The sequence below is a fragment of the Rhamphochromis sp. 'chilingali' genome (assembly GCF_963969265.1).
Source record: "Rhamphochromis sp. 'chilingali' genome assembly, chromosome: 17".
Taxonomy (NCBI): domain Eukaryota; kingdom Metazoa; phylum Chordata; class Actinopteri; order Cichliformes; family Cichlidae; genus Rhamphochromis; species Rhamphochromis sp. 'chilingali'.
This window is the reverse complement of record NC_137944.1, coordinates 31454837-31479457: the sequence shown is the minus strand read 5'-3', so window position 1 is coordinate 31479457 and position 24621 is coordinate 31454837. Positions and strand designations below refer to the sequence as shown.

The 24621-nt window shown below is 41.4% G+C and overlaps 1 protein-coding gene across 4 annotated transcripts in view; it reads left to right on the top strand.

Annotated features, from left to right (window-relative positions):
• col11a2 (collagen, type XI, alpha 2) overlaps positions 1-24621 on the top strand; it is a 40046-nt gene that overhangs the window by 7867 nt on the left and 7558 nt on the right. Inside the window, exons 3-41 of one of the 4 annotated variants that reach the window (XM_080863650.1) lie at positions 3425-3586; positions 5590-5800; positions 5997-6159; positions 6296-6418; positions 9913-10779; positions 12012-12131; positions 13489-13704; positions 14573-14626; positions 15557-15598; positions 15687-15749; positions 15896-15970; positions 16320-16406; positions 16752-16808; positions 16911-16964; positions 17110-17163; positions 17403-17456; positions 17754-17807; positions 17912-17965; positions 18059-18103; positions 18601-18654; positions 19333-19377; positions 19561-19614; positions 19782-19826; positions 20616-20669; positions 20767-20811; positions 20970-21023; positions 21135-21179; positions 21345-21398; positions 21590-21697; positions 22095-22148; positions 22237-22290; positions 22417-22461; positions 22665-22718; positions 23006-23050; positions 23154-23207; positions 23350-23403; positions 23809-23862; positions 24027-24224; positions 24344-24397. In XM_080863650.1, the coding sequence (XP_080719776.1) occupies positions 3425-3586; positions 5590-5800; positions 5997-6159; positions 6296-6418; positions 9913-10779; positions 12012-12131; positions 13489-13704; positions 14573-14626; positions 15557-15598; positions 15687-15749; positions 15896-15970; positions 16320-16406; positions 16752-16808; positions 16911-16964; positions 17110-17163; positions 17403-17456; positions 17754-17807; positions 17912-17965; positions 18059-18103; positions 18601-18654; positions 19333-19377; positions 19561-19614; positions 19782-19826; positions 20616-20669; positions 20767-20811; positions 20970-21023; positions 21135-21179; positions 21345-21398; positions 21590-21697; positions 22095-22148; positions 22237-22290; positions 22417-22461; positions 22665-22718; positions 23006-23050; positions 23154-23207; positions 23350-23403; positions 23809-23862; positions 24027-24224; positions 24344-24397 (3779 nt within the window). The remainder of the gene's footprint in view (positions 1-3424; positions 3587-5589; positions 5801-5996; positions 6160-6295; positions 6419-9912; positions 10780-12011; positions 12132-13488; positions 13705-14572; positions 14627-15556; positions 15599-15686; positions 15750-15895; positions 15971-16319; positions 16407-16751; positions 16809-16910; positions 16965-17109; positions 17164-17402; positions 17457-17753; positions 17808-17911; positions 17966-18058; positions 18104-18600; positions 18655-19332; positions 19378-19560; positions 19615-19781; positions 19827-20615; positions 20670-20766; positions 20812-20969; positions 21024-21134; positions 21180-21344; positions 21399-21589; positions 21698-22094; positions 22149-22236; positions 22291-22416; positions 22462-22664; positions 22719-23005; positions 23051-23153; positions 23208-23349; positions 23404-23808; positions 23863-24026; positions 24225-24343; positions 24398-24621) is intronic. The other 3 variants (XM_080863651.1, XM_080863652.1, XM_080863653.1) reach the window with 3 other exon arrangements.

Sequence of the window (24621 nt, the reverse complement as noted above, 5' to 3'; positions counted from 1 at the left end):
ACATCTACTCCATGCTCCAGGCTCATTATACACTGAACAGCAAACCATTATTCCAGACTCGATGGTTTAAGGATAAAACACACAGACCGAGTCTGATAATCTTTTTAAAATATATTGTGGCAGTTTTCAGTTTCACTTAATAGATGTTTTCAGTGTTTACACTTGCTGTGTTCAAGATAGATAGATAGATAGATAGATAGATAGATGTTCTCTAAAATTTCAGGCTGTCAGTAGATATAACTGTACAGGCTACTGTAATGTGCTCTCAGGTGGCTGGGAGCCCCGTTTCCCGTCTTAATGACAGCAGAGTAATTAGCCCACATTTACATCAAAAGGCTGCAGCCATCTGTTAGCGCTTATGGTATGAACGAGCAAGGAACTGGGAAGAGGAAGGAGAGAGAAGTGAAGAAGGAGAGCTTGTGCCCCTCGGCCGTCTGTTTTCTTACCTTGTCTAATTTCATTTTTGCCACTCCTCGTCTCACGTATAGGTGCAATTTTCTCTGTGTGTAGCTCTGTGGCCCAGCGTGTTATTTTTGTGGGTGCGTTTTTGTCCTGATTGTGGTCCTTTAGGCAGGAAGGGCCCCGTCTGCAAATGTGAGCTGGACAGGGAGTCGGGAACAGAGCGGCACATTGTACTGGGCGTACTGGGGGAGCTCGGGGTGCAATCCGATCCAGTATCCTGCCATCACAGAACCAAGCTGTCTGCTGTCACACACACACACACACACACACCACTTTTGCCTGAACCTCTTCTCTGTCTTTTTGCTGCAAAGATCTGCAAAAGACTTCAAAGTTATGCAGATAAACAGATCAGCATCCTCCAGGTCCTGGAAAGTTTTTTAATTAAGGAAACTCCATTGAAAGTCAGGGAAAGTATGGAGCCTAGTTTTCTCCAGTTCGTTCTTTACCTCTTTTTACTTTATTATATCATGTACAGCTAGTGCCGTCGAGACACCTATGTCTGGAAATGAAAAATTAGAAAAGGCTAGAATTTTTTTATATTATTGAAGGACTCTTCTTCATATGTGTTTTCTGTTTTAACCTGTCTCATGTTTCCACTTTCACTAACTTCAAGCAGAGTGACGTTAATGGGCTGTGGTTGAGGAGCCAATATTAATGCACCGTTTGCTCTGTCTGAATAAATATTACAGTTTGTGGGCACGATCTCATAAACTGTGCCCCTGATAAACTGGGTGTCACCTAAACATATGCACCTCTGATGGGACGAGTGTGATTTGAGGAAACCACAGTGTAAACCTCATAAATGGCTGATAAACACAATAAACAGCCTCACAGTGTCACAGTACGAGCCGACTGTGGATCTTTATGTTTGACAGCAGCAGACAGGTGACACTGAGGATCTGTGCCAACTTAAAGTCATTTATGATGCTGATGTAGTCAAACTGTTTCTTTTTTCTGACTCTCTCATTCACACTTTGAATGTGAAACTTTACTCCTGATTCTGTCTTCGGAAGTCTGATGAACTTTGTGCCTGATCGTTAGTTTAGGAAACACATGTCTCACACTGTGCGGTGATTTTTCACTTCTCTGCTGTTCACATGTTTGGCTGTGATGTCCACAGTGGCAACAGTGGTCCTGAGTGAGTGCCATGCTGTTATATGGTCCACTGTGCTTTTTAAACATGCTGAGGGTGGAATAATTACAGGTTGTCTATAAATAGGTCGTTATTTGAAGTACGTGGAAATGACGGTTTATTAATGTGGCTGCAGGGTGAAAAAAGTAAAAGAAACTTGTCATATAGAAGATGATACATCTCAAAAAAGTTTTTTTTTCTGTCATTTTTTTGTACCAGAGAAACGTGTCAGTGATGCTGTGAGTTTATTATGAGAGGTGCCACAGCAGGGCTGGCTGTAAATGAGTTTAATTGGTTGTTAACAGTAAAGTAAGCTCAAACACAGAGAGGCTCGCCAACACTGAGGGAGGATGGAACTGCCTCACTTTAAAACCTCTGTGAGATATGCTTTATAATTAGACTTCACTGGGTTTTTATGCAGGCCAGTTGTTTTCACGCCTTGGCAGCACTTGTGCCATGTGTATTTATTATTCTATCTAAGTGGACAGCAGAGTTCCCAGCAGCTCTGAGCATTTCATAAGAAACAAACTTCGCTGTTATTTTTTTAAGTCTTTAAATGAGAATCATGTACATTTGTATATAATAAAAAACTTCTGGACCTGCTACAGTGACAGTATAACGTCTCCCTGATGCTGCCAACAAGCAGCCTTTTTAGGATTCAACACCAAGTATTATAAATATCAAACTATCCAGCCTTAAAACATGCCAATAATACAAATCAATACTTCAAAGATTCTGGTTTTAAGCAGAAATATTCCTGATGTACAGGGAGCAGCACTTCTGCTTCAACCTGCTGTTACAGTTCTGTTTGTTAAAATTGATCATAAAGGGACTCACACCCTGAACCCCAGAGGTTCCTCAATGACACAGTGCCTTTGAGCAATGTGAGAAAGTCAGCCGCAGAAACAGACTGACTGACCTCCGATGTGGAGACGGGATGTGAGGCTGTGTGTGTGTGATTGTACGATGTTCAGGTATGTGTTGAATATTTGTCGAGCGAGCGCGTGCATTCCTGCGTGTACGTGTCAGGGGGGGACTGTGAAATGATTGTGTGGTGTCAGACAAATCTTCGTTTGACTCAGCGCGATCACGTCAACAGCCGCTTGTTTCAGCTGCTCGATAAGCGCGAGCAGAATAGACGCCACTGTCTGCGCTCTGCATTAAACTGAGCTTTCCTGTACCTGCCCTGCACTGCTTCATATATGCGGCTTGGACCGCCGCCCGCTCGCTCTGACACAGGGCCTCCTTTCTTACATTAAACCTAAATGTACAGTGGCGGCCATTGTGGGCATCTGCTGGACCTGATCCTATATCACATTAGTGATTCGAGAACATTTGAGATCGACCTTTTTGATTCTCTGGGGAAAATTGCAAAGAATGACTGCAATGAAAAATAAAACTGCCCTTTTTTGTAAAATATTTGGTAATATTAAAAAGGTCTTTTCAGTTATTTCTATACAGCTTACAGGATGGACAGCCTTCCAGAAAGCTATTAGAGGAAACAGCTGAACTTACAATATTTAGGTCTGCTGTGGAGTAATCGTTCAAGGTGTGAGGCTGTTTTTTTCTCACTCAAGAAAAAGAGTTAAGTACTCTGTGCAGAAAAAGCTGTAATTCAGATTTTATCTCTTTAGTTTCCATTGTTCTGAAAGCTCCACAGACCAGTTTGTGTTAATGATGACTGTGTGTAAGGTGCTGATTTAGAGTCATGTTGCAGTATTTCTAGCAACTAAACCATCAGCCTTAAGATTTTACTTGTTTACTTAGTGAACGTCACGTCTTAAAAATAACCGTAATGACTGTTTTCTTTGCTTGTTTCTTTGTCATTAGACCCGGTCGATGTGTTACGGGCTCTGCAGGTTCCCTCTCTCCCTGAGGGTGTGAAGAAGGTCCCTGGCTTCTGCACATCCCGTCGCTCCAGCAGCCCCGATCATGCTTTCCGCATCACCAAGAAGGCCCAGATCTCCGCACCCACCAAGCAGCTCTTCTCAGGTAGGCCTCCACCCGGCTGGGCGTCAAAGTGTTAGAGTCTTTGGGCTGACTGGTTTGTAAAGAGCCTCAAGAATTGTTTTTAACCTTATACACAACCTAATTGTTTTTTGTTGTTGTTTTACTTTACTTACTGAGGTGACTGACTTCTATAATATGATGTAAGAATAAAACGTAATGACATTATCAGAGGTATTCTCTCACACTTTTCTCAAGATGATTAAAGTAAAGCTGCAGAGTTCAGCCGTTCACGGGTGAATACACCTGATATGTCATCGATTCGGTTTACACGGTATTTTTCTTAAAAAATGCAAAATGGGTGCAACAATTTATTAAATGTGCAAACCTACATGCACAGTATGTATGAATATATGACACAAAAACAGCTTGAATATTTGATATGACTATCATTATTCTTCAACACAGTCTGAACTCTTAATTTAAGAAGTCTTTAGGACATTCAGAGCTCTCCTTCGGATGCTGTTCTCCGTTAAAGTGCATCCACGCTGCTTCGATAATGTTGAGTTCTGGGTTTATTCTGTCCAGGAATGCTTCACTGCTCCAGATAGTTTTCTTTTGACCGGTTACTTTCCTATTTTTTCACATCAAGGTTCACATCATGCAGTGATATATTTTTAGAAAGCAGCTCTTGTTGGTACAAAAATTTTAAGTCAAACTCTGTTATGTTTTTCAACTATTTCAAATGGGAACAAATTGAGTTTTGATGACAGTCTGGTGGTAACAAAGTGCCTGAGTTATTTTTAAACACAATTCTAGTTTATCCCACGAGTTTGGTGCCTTTTATACGCTTGAATGATTCACAGGTCAATTTAAAGTGGTTTAACAAACAAAAACATTCCTGTGAAAATGTTCGGATACAAGGACAGAAAAGGAGATAAAAAGCATGACTTCCTGAAATCGTGCAGAACTTTTACTGAAGACTAGAAACTGAACAAATATCTCTCTTTGGCAACATCTAAAGAAGTGAAGGGAGATTTTTGCACAGTCCTGCAGAACAACAGCTTTTATTGTAAAGCATTTAAGGAATCTTTTAAAGTATGAACATTATAATTATATGTGTAAGAACATTTTAGGCCGAGAGTTAAATGTTGTGAAGAGACTGTTTGTTTTTTGTAATTCCTCATAGGTGCCATCCAAAGAAACAAACCCAGTCTGCATGCAGACAGAAAAAAGTATTTTTCTTTCGTTCATAAATGTGCCATAAATCTGATCGTGTAGAAAGTAATTCATCCATGTCGTGAAGTTTTGCATCTTATACCCAATGTTAGGTCAGAACAGCTTCTGTTGTAATAATTATCTTTGCTAGCTGTATCAATATTGCACAGTATTACCGCCATATAGCAGATCTTATCTTATTTTAATATTTCAGATTGTTTGGGGGAAAGGAATTTAACATTTAAGGTAGTATTATTTAAACCTGTCCCACCTCACAGTGTAAAAACAGCTTTGCATTTAATATTTACCATGAATTCCAGACAGGAAACCTGTAATTATCCTTACTGGTTGGTATCTGTTTGCACTGAGCTGCGTGGAGCAGCTGAGCCCTCTGCGTGATGCTCGTGGATATTAAGTATAATTATGTGTTTTCAGTGCAGGAGCAGAGTTAAAGTATGTGGAAGACCCACAACAAATTAACTTTAGAAGCTGCCTGACACCCCGGAGTGAGGGCAGAAAGGAGACGGTAGCACTTATGTGGCTGTGAATAAATCCTCAAAAGTCAAAGCTGATGTTCAGCCTTCTTTCTCCAGCTGTCATTATGTGAAACACCATCTATGCCAGCTCCACATGGGATCAGAGCGTGACATTATGTAACCACTTCATGCTGACATGTGTATTTAATAAATTAAAGCTCTTCATTAGTGTTATTTTCACATTTCTACCACTTTCTGCCTCTATGTTTCTTTCCAGTCTGCACATCTGCTTCGTTCTTGTCATCTTTCCTCATCTACAAATATGGTTAATGCTTCCCTCGCTCTCATCCTCAGGTCGTTTCCCGGAGAATTTCTCCGTCATGGCTCTGGTTAAAGCCCAGGCTGGCCTCCAGGCCTTCCTCCTCTCCATCTACAGCGAGCAGGGCGTCCAGCAGCTGGGTATTGAACTGGGACGTTCACCTGTTTTCCTGTACGAGGACCAGAGCGGCAAGCCAGCTCCCGAGGACTACCCACTCTTCAAAGGCGTCAACCTGGCTGATGGCAAGTCAGTAACCAGCAACAACAACCAGTTTGTGACCAGTTGAAATGACATGATTGTGGTGGTGTAGGTGTGAATGGGACCAGTGTTTGCTGTGTGGAAACTCAATATTATTTTTTGTGGGGTTGCTGATGGCTGTTTATTTAGGGCTGTTCTCACGTTGCTCATTGAATTGCCTGTGGTTCCTCCTCGTCGTCTGTAGGTGGCATCGCATTGCTTTCTCTGTTTCCAAGAAGAATGTGACACTGCTGCTGGACTGCAAGAAGAAGATGACCCGCCCTCTGCCCAGGGGCAACAAAGCAGTGGTTGACACCAATGGCATCACAGTGTTTGGAGCCCGCCTGCTGGACGAGGAGGTGTTCCAGGTGAGGAGCTCGATCAAGATAAACTGTGATGTTACTGACTGGGTGGCAACAAAGTTTGAGCAGGAAAATCACACATTTGTTTGTGTTTTGGTCACAGGAACAAGTTCTAATTGTGTGTTTGTTTTTTCCTCCACAGGGAGACATCCAGCAGCTGATGATTGCCTCCAACCCTCAAGCTGCCTATGACTTCTGTGAACACTACAGCCCTGACTGTGACTCCCCTCTGCCCAAAACCCAAGCTCAGGACCCCAACACATACGTGAGTAACACCACAACAGAACAAGTCCAGAAACAGACATCAATTCATTAGTCATTTAATATCAAAGAATCTTCCCACAGTAACCTTTGTTAGAGTCGCATTCGTGGTGCTTTGTTAACACAAAGTAAATATAAATATATATTAAATATAAAGTCCTGAGGAGCATCAGTTACAGCTCATTCACAAAACGGAGGGCTCGTCTGTAGCGCCGGTAAAAGATGCCCAAACAGAATCTCAGACTTTGTTTTGGATTTCTGTGACACTTCCTGTAGAAAGAAAACTTTTCACCGAATCCCAGTAATTTAAATAAAAATGTATTTTGTAGCTATTGAAAGATAAAAAGCAGGAACAGGAGCTAAAACTGACCGGCCTGCTGAATGCTTACAATAAACTTTAAGCAGTCAGTGAATATCGCTGATCCTTGTGCAATATCCGCCTTAAGTGCAAAGTAGTCAAAATATCTCTGTTATATCCATCAGTTCCTCTGCCTATGCCATTGTTAAAGTTCTATCATTAGGATTATTAACTATTTATTGTTTTTATTTATGTTACAATACAACATATTGAAAACATCTTGAGATCAGAAAAAAAGTAAACAATATATTTTAAACCTTCTGGAAAAAGTTTTTAAGATTCTAAAAAGTCTAGCTGTCAAACTAAATCTACTAAAGTTCGTCTGAAAATGAAGTCCTCGGGTTCAGTTTGGGTCATCTGATGATGTCATCAAAGTGCTGCTCCCCCTTTCTGTCTTTCTCTCGCATCCTCGTCATCAGCAACAGTTTGTATCCATCCGCTTTCCTCCTCACCGCCACAGTCTGTGTCTCCCATTCGGTGACGTAAAGCAGAGGCGTTGTCATCGTCCCATCCCAGAGCTGTGATTTTACATTTTTTACACTTTTATGATTTTATGCTGTTGACTTTTTAGAGCAGTGGAACACAGAAAGGTAGGGGAATGAGGATGATACAAGCAAACATCAGTGTCTTTTGACATTTTTTATATATAATGAGTTGAAAGAAAAGGACCTGTTAGAACATAGAATTGTGTTAAATTCTGATTGGTTTTCAAGTATAAGAATTTGGCATCACGATGGCTTAAGGTGGAGCCTCTTTACTTACTGAGACTGGTTGTGCACGTTACATTAAGTACTATAGGCTTTGCAAGCTTACATTCATTAATTTCACTGTAAAACAAACTGATATTTGTGAGCTGGCAGTGACTGCATCGTCTGCATCCATCCAAAGTACACAGACTTTGTTTTAGAAGTTTGTCTGATGTTAAATCAGGATAAATTATCGGTCACTTCAGAGCTCCGACACTCCCAAACCCTGTCATGTTGATGCTGTTGAGATGACTTTTTCTTTTTTGGATGAATAGAAATCTCTGTGATTTTATTCATTGGCTTCCACTATTGCTTTGTTTTTGCTGTTTTCTCATTCATCCAGATTCTTGTGTACCGACATATGTAAACACTTTTTGACACAGATTCTGATGAGTGGGAAAAAAGTCAAAGATTTGTGTTTTCTCATCATCCTGTTTCTGTCTCCTACTGTTGTTTATTCCCCCCGTCCCCAATGCTGCATCACATACTCTTCATCTTAACCTTCATTTATCCCTACATGGCCTCTAAAACCTCTCTCAACCTCCCTGTGGAAATCTAAACTCCTCTTCATGCGTTCTTCCTCTCGCTTTCGCGTTCCTTCCATCTGTCTCAGTACTTTGATGAGGAGCAGGATGACCATGAATACCCTTATTATTATGAGGAAACAACAGGCATTGCCTCCTCCTCCGCGACCCCCTCTCCCCAACCTGGGGCCCCCAACCAACAGGTAAAGAGGGAGCGAGAGTGAAGGAAAACACGAGCAGGGTTTGTGGAAGGGAGGGAGAATGAGAGGGAGAGAGAGGCATTTAAACCATAACTGGCTCATAATCCATCCTGTATTATTAGGTTTACAAGTGCTGGGATGTAATCGAAATTTTCTTACACGATAAATTATTTGTTTTATTTTTGCCTCTCTCGCTCTGCGCTCATTACTCCACACCCCCTTTTTGTTTTATTACATCAGCTTCTCTCGTTAATGCAGACATGTGATTACCTCCATCCCCATCACACAGGATTATTTTTGTCATTTACATGTTGTCATATATGTTGTGTGTTCACATGTGGCCAGGTGGGGGCACTGGGGCAGTGAGGGTGCAGCTGTGTTGTTTTATTTAGGTTACAAATGATGTCAAACACCTTCAAAGGGAGATTTTTGAATGAATTGCTGTGAGATAAAGTTGATATTTATATGATTTCATAATCATATAAACTGGACTTTAAGAGAGCGTTAAGATATTTAAAATTCTTGGATTACAGTGATTACATGTTAGATTACAGATGCAGTGGATTTCATGTTTGTCATGTTACCAGATACTAGGTGTGGTTTGTCATACATTGGGTAATCAGCTTATTTCACTTACAGAAGCTTTCCTGTGATCGCTCACTACATGGGGTTTAATGACACACACAGTCTTTGATGTCCTGTTACTGTTTTGCATGATTACTTCATTGTCTGGGAGGATGTTACCGCATGCACCTACTGTGCTTCTGCACCAAAAGTTTCTACATCAACGTCTGTGTAAATACAAGAATGTCAGTGCACGTGATTGTGTTAGTAAATGCATTCATGGTTGTTCCCCTGACCTTTGTGAGGAGGGTATATTCCTCTGTTTTCTCTTCATAACGTATTTTTGTAGGCGATTGTTTGTGAATACAGTTTTGATTTGCATGTATTTTATTGTAGCAGCATGGTGGTTAGAGTCATTGATCTACACAACTTTACACATTGTGGTTTTATGTGACTAACACGCATTTGCATGCCAGACCGCCGTCCCTGCAACTTCTTTTGCATGACTAAACTGCAGCAGCCTTCTCTTACAGTTTGCTTGGTGCATTAATCACAACACAGCAGGTTTGGTATCAGCGTTATGTATGTTTGCGTGTACCTGTGTGTGTATGTGTGAGTGTTTTGCAGCCAGCTTTACCTGCCCCATCACGCTCTCAGTGCCTCTGCCAAACCACAGCCTCAGTTCTTATTAGCACGAAGATGCTGCTTTGTTATTTAGTATTGGGAATGGCATTATTGGAGAGATCAGCAAAAACAAACTCAAATAAATTGGTTCATAGACATGAAATATTTCATATTGTTTGGCCATCTTGGTGTAAATTCCATTTTTAATGCTTAAGTGGTGTCAGTGTACTTCTGTGCTGTATCCAGTAATGCCTGTACAGTCTCAGTAAATCATCCGAGCCTTAGCCATCTTTATGTCATTGTTTCTCAAAACATGCGTTCTTGTCTTTCTCTCTCCTTCTGTCATCCCTTGTTTGTGCTTTTCATCCCCCTCCCCATCTCCGTGTATCTTTGTCATCTTCTACTCTCTTTCATTGTCTTTGTCCATATTCACGTTTACATACAAAATAACATCTCAACCAAACAATAATCACGGCTATTAGAAGAAGGCAGTCACTGAAAAAACAGCACCTGCTAAACCCACACTTGTAAAATCCAAGCCCACTCCAGCTAAGCCCGTCAAGTCTGGATCATATAAACTCGTCATCAAGCCGCCTATTCCCACCAAAGCTTCCAAGTCCTCCAAAGCAAAGCCCACTGCAGCAAACGTCCTCCTGTCTAAAATCAAACCAACCAAATCTAAGCCCACAGCTGCCCCAGCGAAGAATGGCAATGGCAAAACTGGCGCTGTGAAGAAAGCAAATGGTAATGCAAAAGCTACAACTGGAGCCAAACCAACACCTCAGGTCAAAGTAAATGGAAATGGCAATGGTAAGGTTGTAGCTGAGAAGAAAGCTCCTGTTACCTCGAAGGCTAGCAGCAATGGAAAAGCCACAACAGAGAAGAAAGCCAATGGAAACGGCAAAACGGCCACCGATGTTAAAGCAAAAGGTAACAGCAATGGTGGGGCTAAGGCTAATGGCAACCACAAAACTACAACAAAAATTCAAACAACTGTGGTCAAAGCCACCAAGGCACCTAAACCCACCAAAGCATCAAAACCAGGACCTACAAAATCTGCAGCCACCAAAGCTCCAAAAGTAAAAACCCAAAGCAAGGTAGACGTCAAAGACGTTAAAGCTGTGACCAAAGTCCCCCCGGTGAGCAAACGGGGGAATAACTTCGTCAGGGATTCCCCCCCGACGAAGTCAGTGGCAACATCTGCCCCAGTCCGACCGACTCCAGCCAGACCCACAAGAGTCAACAAAGTGCCGGATATAAAATCGCACAAACCTTTCCCACCGTTTGGCAACACAGCGCTGAGCGGAACTGGAGTCCCACCGAAGAAAGTTACCAACCGTTATCAGCAGGTACAGCAGGAGGCCGATGTTTGGGTTGGAACAGCCCGGGTCGTATGTCCCATCTTTCCAATCTCTTTTCCAGATCTTTCCATCATCCAGGATCTGCAGCAAAAGTTTTATGAAACCTCTTTTTTTTCCTGCTTTCTTTTGTGAATTCTTTGAACTTTCAGTAATTTTGATGCAAATCCTCGATGATGCAAAATCTGGCCTTCAGAATGGAAGCTGGTTCATACCAAGCTGTCTGTTCATATATCATATGATCTCCATGATCACACCAGCTTCCACATATGATATGGTACAGCGGTGCAAAGGGAAGCATGGCTAATCGAACGGTTTCACTGTTCTTTACTTCACTCCTACCTTCAAGCTGCTGAAACTGGATGTCAGAACATAAACGCACTCCAGCCCTCTGTTTCTTTCTTTCCGGGGAAACCTTTAACATACGGGTCTAATGAATGAGCATGGATTGCTATGGCACATAAATGCAACACATACTATCATATTTTACACACTTGCAACACATCAGACCTCCCTGTCACTCTGTCCTCTCTATGTTTTGGTTGTTTTTTGCGTACCTGTGTTTTCTCCCTGATCTCCGTCTCCCTGTCTGCTGTCATATTTTGTATCTCATGTGAGTAAAGCAGCTTCACAGAACTTTCCATTATGCTTTGCTTAAAATCAGAATTTCAGTAAATGTTCCATGCTGTGGAAAGCAGTGATTGACTTCACTGAATCGTGTTCTGTGAGGCTGTTAAATGGGGTTGTTTCACTGTTGTCTCATCCTGAGGTGAAACTAGTTCATCCCAGAGCATCATGTTATGATGTTTTCACCTGATGGGATGGCTAGAAGCTCTCAGTTCTACCACCAATACGATCATATTTCACCCTTTCTTAAGTCTTGGCTTGTGAGCTTTAAAAAGCAAAAATGGTTCAGCGAAGAAACGAAAAGAAATCTCACTACAGTTATCTCAATGACTCTCTAAATCTTGCGTAAGGCAACATTTATAGTCACTGAGATTCTGAAACGACCTGAAATTTCTTTTCAAAAATGGTTCTTTAAACTTTAAAGATGTGAGTTGCAGCTAAAAAGCTCTTTGCCTTTGCCAACCACAGTTTCATGTCTCATTTCTTCTTTTAACTCATCATGAACCAGAAGCGGACTTTGAACTAACCACACTCTCTCAATCGAATTTGCTTACCTCCTCCCTGCTCCCCCACTTCCTGTCCACTTGACCAATTAGGATGTAGACACTGAATATTCTGAGGCTGGCCACACCCCTACAGAGACTGATTATTACTATGAGGAGACCTTCACACAGCCAGAGGGTGAGGTGGTTGGACAAGAAGAAAACGCTGTACAGGTAAAAAGAAGATGACACACTTATCAGAAACACACATCAGGTCAAGCTAGAGTCCACAGAACAGCTTAAACTTCACATATGAATTAGAAATCTACCAACAGCAAAGCTGAAAATAAACACGCAGAGACAAAAAGAAGACGAGTGGTTTTAATAAAACCTCTGAGGGAGAGGAGGATGTGATTTCTGTGTGGTGGTGAGCCCAGTCTTTGTAGTGTAACAAAGTAGTTTAAGCTCTTTGTTTCTCCGTTTACTTTTCTAACCACTCATCACTGTTTTGTTGGCATCGATGTCACGTGACAAGACATAAGAAAAACCTCTTTCAAAACAGAATGCACCGCAATCATCCGAGTGTACCGTCAGATATTTTTACGCGGTTCCCGTTTTTCCTAACAGCAAGAGTCCCGTTTTGTTCTCATCTCGAGATCCATCATTGTCATTATCTCGACATAAGAACAAGAATCTTGTGAAAACAGGATCCACATGAGAATATTTGATGTGTGCTTTGAACCTCAGCAAAAAAAGATGAATTAAATGCATTCTTGTTTGAGAGAAAATCTAACTGTACTAAAGATCTAGATGATTTGCAGATTCATCACATTTTTGATTTTGTTTTGTTTTCCAGTTTCTATTTTTGCTGCGTTTTTTACCAGGATATGATTTAGAAACCAAATACCGACATTATTCATAATTATCAGGGAGGGTGTGTCAGATATATTAATGCAATGTGGATTTTTTTATATTAGAAAACTGTGCAGTAAATTCACTGGATTCTTGTTTGTTATTAAACTTACATGGTAAGTAAAAAAAAAGAAAGAAATAACATAGTTTTTGCTTTGCGTAGCAGCTCGTCTTCACAAAGTGTTTAACATCAGTTCTGTGTGTGCACGTACGATGCAAACATCACCATTAAAAGTGTTTTTACTTCTCAAACTTTTACAATTGTGAGAACGTATTTGATCACCGGTCATCACGAGGGCTGATGTTAAAAAGCTTTGGTGAAATTATTCCAGAATAAACTAAACTTCAGATGATTAATGGAAGAGTTAGGGTTTCCAGGATAAACCCGATCGCCTGTAGCCTGTACGGTCTGCCAGATGTCTGTTTGTGTTCTCTCCCTCTGTGACTGTTTATTTATAAAAGGTAAGACTCACTTTTTTCTGTATGCTCCTCTTCCACCGCTGCTTTCCTCTCATTCTTTATTTCAATTCCACCCTGAACATTTCCCCGTCCTGCACACCTCTCCCCCTCTCTTTGACTATTCTCCTCGTTCTTTCTGCACCTTTTCTTTTCCTTTACTTGAATCATTCTCTCGTGCCCTTCCATCCATCCCGCTGTGGCTACGATAAACTCGTCGCAGCCTCAGGTGGAGCCAGCACTGGTGGGAGAAGAGGTAGACGCCGCCAAGGCGGGCGGTACTGGAGAAGAGCTCTTCACTGAGGAGTATGAGACTGGGGACGTGGGCCTTAAGGAGTACGACTATAACTACAGAGACTACAATGAACCATCACCAGAGACTGCAGAGGTTGATGGCAACATTGGCCCCGCCCTGTCCGCTGTGACAGACGAGGGAGGCGTAAGTCGCTTTGCTTCAGAGGCAAAAACACAAAAAACATTTCAACCAGCTCTACAAAGTATCGTGAAATTGCATTCAGTGTCCCGTCACGTGACTTGTTTGAGTTTGCACTGCAGAGAGAGATTATCTTACATTAAGCCTTACATTAATTCAGCTACTGATGTTTTGGTAGCTAATTTGCTAATTTGAATTCAAACACTGAACATTGCTTTGAGAACTGGCACAGAGATGATCCTCAAACATGGAGTTAAGGAGTTTAGAAATCTCAGCTATCCAGACTGGATGCATCAACCATCATTCACCAAACCGTGAATTCAGAGTGGACGACATTCATGTAAAATTTGTTCACAGTCTCCGTTTTATAGCTTGCAAACTCAGTCAGTCACAGAGAAACGGACAGCGAATGCATTTCAAGGCAAAGTTATCACAGCAGTGGTTGAAATGGGTTTTAATTTACAGTGTGTGTATTGAGCCTTACAGTAACTTATACTGTCACATATGCTCCATAAAGAGGCATTCAGAGGTGATCTTTTGCCCTGAATGTCGTTTTGAGTATATGTCTTTGTATTTTGGTGCCCAGCTCAGAGGATTCTGTATCTGTGCATAAATACGTCTGTAAGTCATGGACCAACAGTTTGGAGAGCTGCTGAATCAATGGTATTTGGATACAAACTTACACTTTAATCCAAGCAGAGCAGGTTTTCATTTTATTTTACTCTTTTATCAACTCTAGTACGATAATGTTTGACACATGTGTCAGTGCATGCAGTCAAAACACTGAAATCTGCTTTCAGTGACTTTGTGCACACTTTTTCTGCCTCGTGTGTGTGTACGTACTTGTTATTGACTGCATGTGTGTTTTCCTCAGGCTGCTGTTAGAGGCCAGAAAGGAGAAAAGGGCGAGCCTGCTGTCTTGGAGCCTGTGAGTCAATTCAACAGTTTTACCTGACCGGGTGTTTTGGGAGGGGGGGGGGGGGGGGGGGGGTTGTTTTACCAGAAGCTACAGGGAATTGCACTGGCAACCTTCCCCTTACTATCCTGCTCTTCACAGTAATCCAAGAAATACACTCACCAATTATTTTGTTAGGAGCTGCTTGTTACAGACAGTTTGGACTTCCTTAATTCTTTAGATTCAGCAAGGTGCTGGAAACATTCCTCAGAGACTCTGGTGATGATAGCGTCACACAGCTGCTGCAGATTTGCACATCTGTAATGCACATCCTCTGTGCTCTGTTGGACTGAGGTCTGGTGGCTGTGGAGATCATGTGAATACAGTAAACTCACTGTCTTATCCAAAAAAAAAAAACAGTTTGAGGAAATCTGAGCTCTGTGCTTCATCTTCCTGCATTGTCATCAGACCAGGCAACATTTTTCCAGTTGTCCAGTTTTGATTGTAGTTTCCTGTTAAAAGCTCACAGGAGCACAGCCTGGTCTGCTCATCTGTTCAGGGTTCAACACAGTTTGCATTCAGTGATGCTTTGGTTGTAACTGGTGATTAATTGAGTTTTCTGTGCCTGCTGTCAGTTTGAAGCAGTCCTTATCCTCTGACTTCTGACATCATTGAGGCATCTTCTCCCAGAGAACTGCGCTCGCTGGATATTTTCTCTTTTTCAGACCACTGATTTGATGTTTGTGTTAACAAGCAGCTGGACCTGTGTACCTAACAAAGTGGCCAGTTAACCTTGTAGTTATACACATTTACCTTTACAAAGATATTTGTGGCGCTGTAGCTTGTGAGGCCAGTTAAGAAACGTTCTGAAGTGTTGCTCATTAGAGGATTAATGGAGTAGACATTAAGAGGACGTCTGAGGCTTTGTCTGTCTGTCTTTTTACTTTATTTTGGATTTTGCAGGGGATGCTGATTGAAGGACCTCCAGGACCTGAGGGACCTGCTGTAAGTTAATATTATTTTTCTCCATCTTAAAAAATAAATCCTCACTTTCTGTCGACAAATATTTAAACTCTTAATTTTTATCTGGCAGGGTCCCACTGGACCTCCTGGATCTTCTGGACCTCCTGGTTCTGTCGGTGACCCCGGAGAGAGGGTGAGTATTTTTCCTTTATCTGAAGGTTTGTAGGCATGCATCTGAATCTGTGTGTTACACATGTGCTATACAAAAGGAGCTGAATTGATTATGTTTTTAAATTCTTATACTGGCCGACTCACCGTTGCCCCTCTGATATCCTGCAGGGCACTCCTGGTAGGCCTGGTCTTCCTGGAGCTGATGGGGTTCCTGGACCTCCTGGAACTTCACTCATGCTGCCTGTAAGTCACCTTTAACCTTTCAGCCTTTACTGATTATGGAAACTATCAGAATAGCTATAAATATGAGTCATATTTGGGCAAATGTTTTGTTTAAACCAGATCTGAATGTGTTTTAACTCTTTATTGTCGGTGTTGGTTTTTTATAAGCATTGAGATTTGGGTCTTTCAAAGTTGGATTATTTCGGGTTTTCCTCATTGAACACAGCTACAGTCTATAGGAATGCTCTCAGATGTTGAGTTGTTTGTTTATTCAAATGTTTATTCCTTGTTTTTTATATATATGTTAGAGTAATTCCTGCGTCACTGTCACAGATCAAGTCTGAGTCTGAATGTTTGTTTGTGTTTGCAGTTCCGCTTCGGGCAGAGTGGAGGAGACAAGGGGCCGGTCGTTTCTGCACAGGAGGCTCAGGCTGCAGCCATCTTATCCCAAGCCAGGGTCAGATATGAGTTTTTATTTCAGCTTTTCTATCTATGATGCTTTGTTTCGCCCTGGTATTGTCACCTTTTGTGAAATGACATTGTCTCCAATATTTTATTAAAACTGCACTTTGTTAATTATTTCGTTTTTCTATTTATGTTATGAAAACTCAGAATCAAAATAAGACTTTAATGTGGTCAGTAAGAGAACACAGAAAAGAGATGAGGTGTTATAAAAACACTGTGAACAGGACAGCAGGTATTCTGTGAACGTTAAGACGATGATCTTATCCAGGGAACATAAATATGCAAACAGAGTTTCTTCCTGAATCACTGCTATAAGCAGCTGTCGTGTTTTCTGTAGATGGCTCTGAAGGGGCCTCCTGGACCAATGGGATTCACCGGACGCCCTGGACCCCTGGTATGCTACCTTTCATTTGGATCATAATAATCGGTCTGTTCTCTAAGTGTATATGACATCGTCATTAGTAAAATGAGACTGAGACGATTGAGTCTCTTTCAGGGAAATCCAGGAAGTACTGGTTTGAAGGGAGAGCTTGGAGACCCCGGTCCTCAGGTAAATAACAACAGCTGTGTGTAAAATTATTAATGACTTTATTATTATTACTCCTGTATTGTGTTCTAAGTGAACCTTTTCAGCTCATGTCTGTGAGATCACAGTTATAACTGACACTTCTGACGGGCCGCTGGTTTATTTTCAGGGTCCAAGGGGACCCCACGGTATGATGGGCCCTCCAGGCAAAGCAGGAAGAAGAGTGAGTATGAACAGCTGACATTTTTATTAAGATGTGTGTATCACTTGTCGTTGTAAATTTTATTTTTTAAGTTTTATGAGAGTAGGTGTCGTTTCAGGCCTGCAGTTCAGGCTATCACCAGAAAGTTTTAAAACCTCTAAAAGCCAGTTTTTGTCCATCCAGACGCTCACCTGTGATCCTCTTTAAGCTGTATTTAAACGTAGGTTCACTTAAACATGTTCTTCCTCTGCTCCTCGCAGGGCCGTGCTGGAGCTGATGGTGCCAGAGGAATGCCAGGAGAGCCTGGAACTAAGGTACCCTCACTGCCTTTATTTAAACACCACCAGCCTGAAGCCTCCACCCTGTCTCTGTAGCTTTTTTATTGGTCCAATAAGAATTGATATTAAAATTTAAATACTGGTGTCATTTTGGTGCCAAAACCTCGACACAGTCAGTTTGTTCTCCCTGATTATTCAGCTGTATCAAAGTCTTTCTCATGGATCCTGAGGCCTCAGCTGTGTGCTCATTGTTATTGTATTGAGATCGTTTCTGATGCATTTCTACTTTCTACAGTGAGATAATAGTAATGTTTATGTCTGTGTCTATCACAGGGCGACCGTGGTTTCGATGGTCTTCCTGGTCTGCCTGGTGATAAAGGACACAGGGTACGTCCAACAAACTCAAAAACAATGATTGTTTTTCAGTTATAATCTTTATTACCGCTGGAGAATCATTTATTTACATCTGCTTCATCCTTATATTTTATTAGGGTGACTCTGGACCACTGGGACCACCAGGGGGCCCAGGAGAGGACGGAGAGCGGGTACGTAGATCTGCGAATATTATTACATCCAGATATTGTGTCACTGCTGATCAGCATCTTTTCATCCATAACGTGCTTCTTCTGTGTTTGCAGGGAGATGATGGAGACGTTGGACCCAGGGGTCTCCCAGGTGAACCAGTGAGTGTTTCAGTCACAGCCCAGCTGATTCTACACCTCCCACTATTTTCTATTTATATTCTACTCGTGCTTTTATTGTCTGTGTTTTAAATGGTCTCCCAAAATACATGCCTCTGTTTTTATATCTCACATAACAAGGTCACCTTTGCACCTGTTGTTTCATAATCATCACACCTTTATGATATTTTAGGGATCTTTACTGTAATTAATAATGTAGTGCAGTAACACAAAGATGGAGGAGGAGCCAACGTGCTTTTAGAATCACTGAAATAGGGAGTTGTGTTTTTTATGCAGCTAGTTGTGGGTCAGTCTTTTAGATTTGATAAAGAAGGAGAATGCAGATTACCTCTTTAAATAGCTCATTCTGTATTTATACTTTATATATTTATAAGTTCTCTTTCTTTATGTTTTTCCTTTCATTTCCATTAAAAACAATAGTATGTGTGAGTGAATGATCTTGGTTTGCATGACGCCTGTGTGTCCTTGTGTGTTTGCAGGGACCTCGTGGTTTGCTTGGACCCAAAGGTCCTCCAGGAATCCCCGGACCTCCTGTGAGTAGAAGCGATTTCACGCCCAGCCTTCTGCTGTTATTTTGGCTGCATTGTTTTACCCCACTCTGACCACTGAGCACCCACAGCACCACCTGAACCAACAGCCAGTAACCTGGTTTCATCCCAAATCTAAAAATGAACATGTGATGTTCCCACAGCCTCCTCAAAACATACCAACATGTAAAAAATGAATGCATGATATATTTAAACTTTCTGCTTGTTCTGCTAAAGTAAAGTTTTAGCTTTAGGGGAAGTTTACTCCATCAGTTTAATATGACAGAAGCAGGAACATCAGTGTTCTTGTTCCATGTATTTTTCTTACAGATTTTAAATATGTAATGTTAAACACAGTAAACACTTTTTATTACCTTACACTCTCACATTTGTTTTGAAATTTTATAACATGTTTAAGTACAAACCAGCGCTTTCAGACAAATACTCTGTGCACTTTTTTCCAAAGACTTGTGTAAAATTAGCCGACTGCACTTTAAATAGGAAGATGCCCACAAAGACAAACCTGCATCAACATCAAGATGTTTCGTTTTCTATGAGTGATGCTGAGCAAAGCACCAGAGATGATGTTTTCAGTTCCTGTTCCCTGAATGCTTTGACTAGAAGCTGACATTTAGACATTTATGGGGAATCGTTTTTAATTTCTTCCTCTCGATCTTCTCTCAGGGTGTTCGAGGAAACGATGGACCCCACGGTTCCAAAGGAAGCTTGGTCAGTAACAGTTTCCATGTTATCCTGTTATCGTGTGTATTTGAACATTTAAGATCAGAACTCAGAATGTTAACACAAAACTTTTCTTTTAGCTAGTTTCTGACAGATTCTCTCTTCCTCCTCTTTCCTTCACTTTGCCCTGTGCTGATCGTTATTCTCTCCTCTTCTGTTTCTGTCTCTCAGGGTCCCCAAGGTGAGCCAGGACCTCCAGGTCAGCAGGGAACCCCAGGAACTCAGGTGAGACAGAGAACACCTGGTCATTATCACGTACCTGACACGTGATAATGTATGGGAATAGCTATGCAGGAACATGCACAAAAAGATAAAAAGAAAGAGTAATGCTCAAATTGTAATAATTACATAAACTGATTAAAGGTCACGCGGTGTTTTGGGGTTTTTTGCAGGGAATGCCGGGACCTCAGGGGGCCATCGGACCCCCAGGAGAGAAAGTAAGACCTTAGATATTCATCATACTCTATTTAAAGTACATTTACATAATGAATGTTGGCTCTAAACAAGTATTCAACAATAAACAGTCATATAATAGTTGGAATATTATTAATTCATTGCATTATTCAACTCTATTCTCCAACTCTGACATTTAAATACTGCAGTGAAGACACTGAGAAAGTAAACAAAGGGAGTAGGATGTGCTGTTGTCAGGAAGAGATCTTTAAACACCTGTTACAGCAGGAGTCTATTGGATGCTTAAGAATTATAGTAACCAATCAAACTCACACATCTCACAAAGGTGAAAATATGATGGTTGTTGTCAGAGATGATGATCTTATGCTATTTCACTTAAAAATGAATCTTCTAAATTAAGTTTGATATGAAGTGCAGGGTTTACCTCTTGCACACGCAGTACAGCACACAGCTGACTGCATGAAGACTGCAGTCACTCTCATATAACCCGACAACCACATACAGCTGTGACCCACAGACACTGCAGCTGTGACAGTGACAGCATGAATATCTCTGAAACCAAAGTGAAATTATGCAGCCTTACCTCATTCACATCGACACTTTCCCCACCGAGCAGTGGTATCAGCACTCTGAGTCTCATAGAATAACACTCGTTCTCTGTATCAGTGCACTTTTCTGTCACTCACACTTCAACCATGTGAGTCTGTCGTACTCGTCAGCGACGAAGCAGAAAAGTGTGCTTCATTCAGATATGAGACGTTTCAAATAAGGAGCATTTATTGACCTTATATACACTTTGTCTCCTTCTCCAGGGTCCCACAGGAAAACCAGGTCTCCCAGGAATGCCTGGAGCTGATGGGCCTCCTGTATGTTTGTCTTTCTTTATATCGTTTATTAAGTTGAACCACCTAAAGCTGGGTGATGTCGTTTCTAAGCCTTAAACTCTCTGTTTTCATGTCACAGGGTCACCCAGGAAAGGAGGGGCCTCCTGGCACCAAGGGAAATCATGTGGGTGCCATAACGCCATCACTTTATATTACTTCATTCATATTACTATTATTATCCATCCTAACAGGAGACCTGTAACCTCTGTTAGGTTTGTCCTTGTGGTCGTAGTTACCACAGTGTGTGTGTTGTGCTGTAAACCTGCTTTCTTTGGTCTGCAGGGTCCTAACGGTCCTCAGGGAGCTATCGGCTATCCTGGTCCTCGGGGCGTCAAGGTCACTGCACTTAATTTTTAATGTGTCGTAAAACAAATTAGCAAAGACATTTTTTTAAATGCGATTTATTAGAATGCAAATGATTTGATTATGAAATTGTTGTGATCACAGGGAGAACAAGGCATCCGCGGCCTGAAAGGCCACAAAGGAGAGAAGGTAAATGAATAAATATCACGTTTACACAATAACATCGTGTTAATGTGAACATTTGGTGATTAAAAAAGGAAAACGGAGATTTCATGTGACTGCATTTTATAATTAAAAACAAGGTTGGTGTCATGTACATCTATTCATTGTGTTTTTATTTGTTTTTGTTGCCAGGGAGAAGACGGCTTCCCAGGAATTAAAGGAGATTTCGGTGTCAAGGGAGAGAGGGTAAAGTCTGAATAACGAAGCAGCTGATTGGTCAGTTGGCTGGTTCTTTAATGTAACACTAGATGGCTGAATGAAGGACTGGATGGTCCAGATTTTTAATCTAACCCATGTTAATATTTGCTCTGAGTTATTGCTTTGTGTACAGCACAGATTTAATCTCACAGCTGTGTTTCCACTCTGATCTCTTACAGGGAGAGATTGGAGTATCAGGGCCCAGAGGAGAGGACGGCCCGGAGGGGCCCAAGGGTCGTGTTGGACCCCCCGGTGAGGTTGGAGCTATTGGACTGATTGGTGAGAAGGTATGAACTGTTTCATTACAGCAAGACTGCATAAAAGTAATTATTTTTTATTATTCAGACCATCATTTAATACTTTTATGCAGTCTTGTGTAAGAATTATATTTCACCTGTACCTGGGATCTGAAACAAGTATTTATTTGAATTTTTCTAAATATTTGAGGAGTTTTTTATGTTTTATTGATGTGAATTTCTCCATTAAACCTGACATTTAACTTTATAACATGAACTTTATTACAAGATAATGTGACTGTTACACCTGTGCATCATGTTGAGTGCTTCTCAGGTTTCTCACCTACATGCCAGCATTAATCAGTCATAACCAGCTGGTTTGTAGTGGAGCAGGTTAGAAAACGCAGTCACACCTGCTGTGATTGATGATGTCATCGTTTGTTTCCAGGGTAAACTCGGTGTACCTGGAGTTCCTGGATATCCTGGAAGACAAGGACCAAAGGTAAGAGAAGCACAAGCCTTTCATTAGCACTGAATCAGTGGTTGATCCTGATGGAACAGCTGATCCTGACATGTTGGTTTATTTTTAGGGATCTCTAGGATTCCCAGGATTCCCTGGTTCAAACGGCGAGAAGGGAACAAGGGTAAGACGACGTCTCTGTGGAAGACTCAGACATTTAAACCTAACAAGGATAAAGTTTCTCAGGTTATAACAAAAGTTCTAATGTTAACTAATGTTTACTGTTAACTGTCTGTCTGATTCTCTTCAGGGTACTTCCGGCAAACCAGGTCCGAGAGGACAGAGAGGCCCGACGGTACTTTTTCTGTTTATTATGCTCAGGGTTTAGAAGCTGCTCTGCTCACAGCGTTAAAGAATAACCTATCAGTACATCACCCATCATCAGTGTAACCTCTGGTGATCAGCAGAAACACAGTTTTCAGAGTTGTTTAATTGTTGCTTCATATGATTTGAGTGCATCGTAGTAACTTAACTATACGTGCTGTTTTTGACCATCAGGGCCCCCGAGGGCAGAGAGGGCCGAGGGGGGCCACGGGGAAACCAGGAGCAAAGGTTCGTCTGCACACCTGAAACAAACTGCCCACACTGTGATTTACTGATGAATCCTGTTTTCACTTCATATTTTACATGAATGTGTGAAAGAAATTACTCGTATCTCATCTTTATATAAATATTTGAACAAAAAAGTCAGAGCTGGATTTTTTTTTTTTAAACAAGACTTGCCTAAAAACCCTCGATGCCATTTACATTTATTGCTTTTGATTTTTGCCTGTAAATAATTTAAATAAAGAAAAGAAGAGTTTGTATTTAATTCATTCTTCTTTTATTGCTCCTGTCAGGGAACCTCAGGAAGTGATGGACCTCATGGTCCTCTTGGAGAGAGGGTGAGTGTTGAAGTTCACAGAAGTGTGTCCTGCTTGGAAAAACTTACTTTTAAATTTGAGTCAAATATTTAATGTTCTTACTTTACCACATGTGATTTCTCAGGGATTGCCAGGACCTCAGGGAGCCAATGGTTTCCCCGGACCAAAGGGACCTCCTGTAAGTAAACGTTTTCATTTACGGTTCCTCACAGACTGATTTTAGTAATGATACAAATTCAGGGTGATATCACTGAGCTATTAATAAAAAAACTGAGGTACTTTGTACAGTTTGATAAAATTGGTTTATTGTTTTATTACAGGGACCACCAGGAAAGGATGGCCTGCCAGGACATCCCGGACAGAGAGGAGAAGTTGTAAGTTAAATTTGTATTTTTTATTAATTTATTTATTTATTTTTCTTTCTTAGAGGTGCCTCCACCTGAGCTCACTGAGTGGAGCAGGTGGCCCATAGGCCTTAATCCATAGATGTGGGTTTTAATCCAGACCACTGACTGCATGTCTTCCTCCCAGCTTTGCTGTCTTCTGTCTGTCTGAAGTAGTGATCTGTGAAATTTAATGCACAGAGATGCTTGAATCTGTATTTATGGAGAAGAATTATTTGTGTTTTGTGTCAAATAAACAAAAAAGTCATCACAGCAGATTTTTCTTCATCTCAGTCGCAGACTGTGATGATGGTTATCAGAGGACACGTCTTTGCCTTTCAGATCTGAGCGTCTGTGTTTTCTAGATAAACTGTTAACTGAGTTTGTGTCTTGCAGGGTTTCCAAGGTAAAATGGGTCCACCTGGGCCTCCTGGAGTTGTTGGACCTCAGGTGAGTTCATTCATCGTGGTGCACATACTGTTACTGCTACAGTAAATCACATCACGAGCCAACTTACACACTTCACTTCTCCATATTCACACCCTGCTGCTTTGCATTCTTCCTTCCATCATTGCTTTCTTCTTCTCTCAACCCTCTCCATGTCCATCTTCCAGGGCCCATCAGGAGAGACCGGCCCCATGGGCGAGCGTGGCCATCCCGGACCTCTAGGTCCACCTGGTGAGCAGGGGCTTCCTGGTCCCTCAGGGAAAGAGGGCACCAAGGGGGACCCTGGACCCACAGGACGGCCTGGAAAAGATGGTCCTCCAGGACTGAGAGGCTTCCCAGGAGAGAGAGGACTTCCTGGAACCCCTGTGAGTATAAATGATCCAGCATATGTCATCAAGCCAGGATCCAGGTGTTTAAGAAACATTTCTTATCTCAGTCATTAGAATAAGAGTCCTGATTATTCCTGCATGGTCATTTCTTCCAGGGTGGTGGAGGACTGAAGGGAGGCGAAGGACCTGCTGGACCTCCTGGACCTGCTGTAGGTTTCTGTTCATATTAAAAAACAACTCATTTAAAGAAATGTTCATAGTTCAGAAATAATGGATGCAAGTCTGGATCTTTCAGTTAAGTGAGGAGAGAACAGCGCGTACTCTGAGTTTGGATGTTAACCATCAATGTATTTGTTTAATTTTTCAAGTCTCTCACTAGGAGATAGAAATCTTTTAAAAACTTTTAAAATCTGTTACTCATTCTTCCAACTTA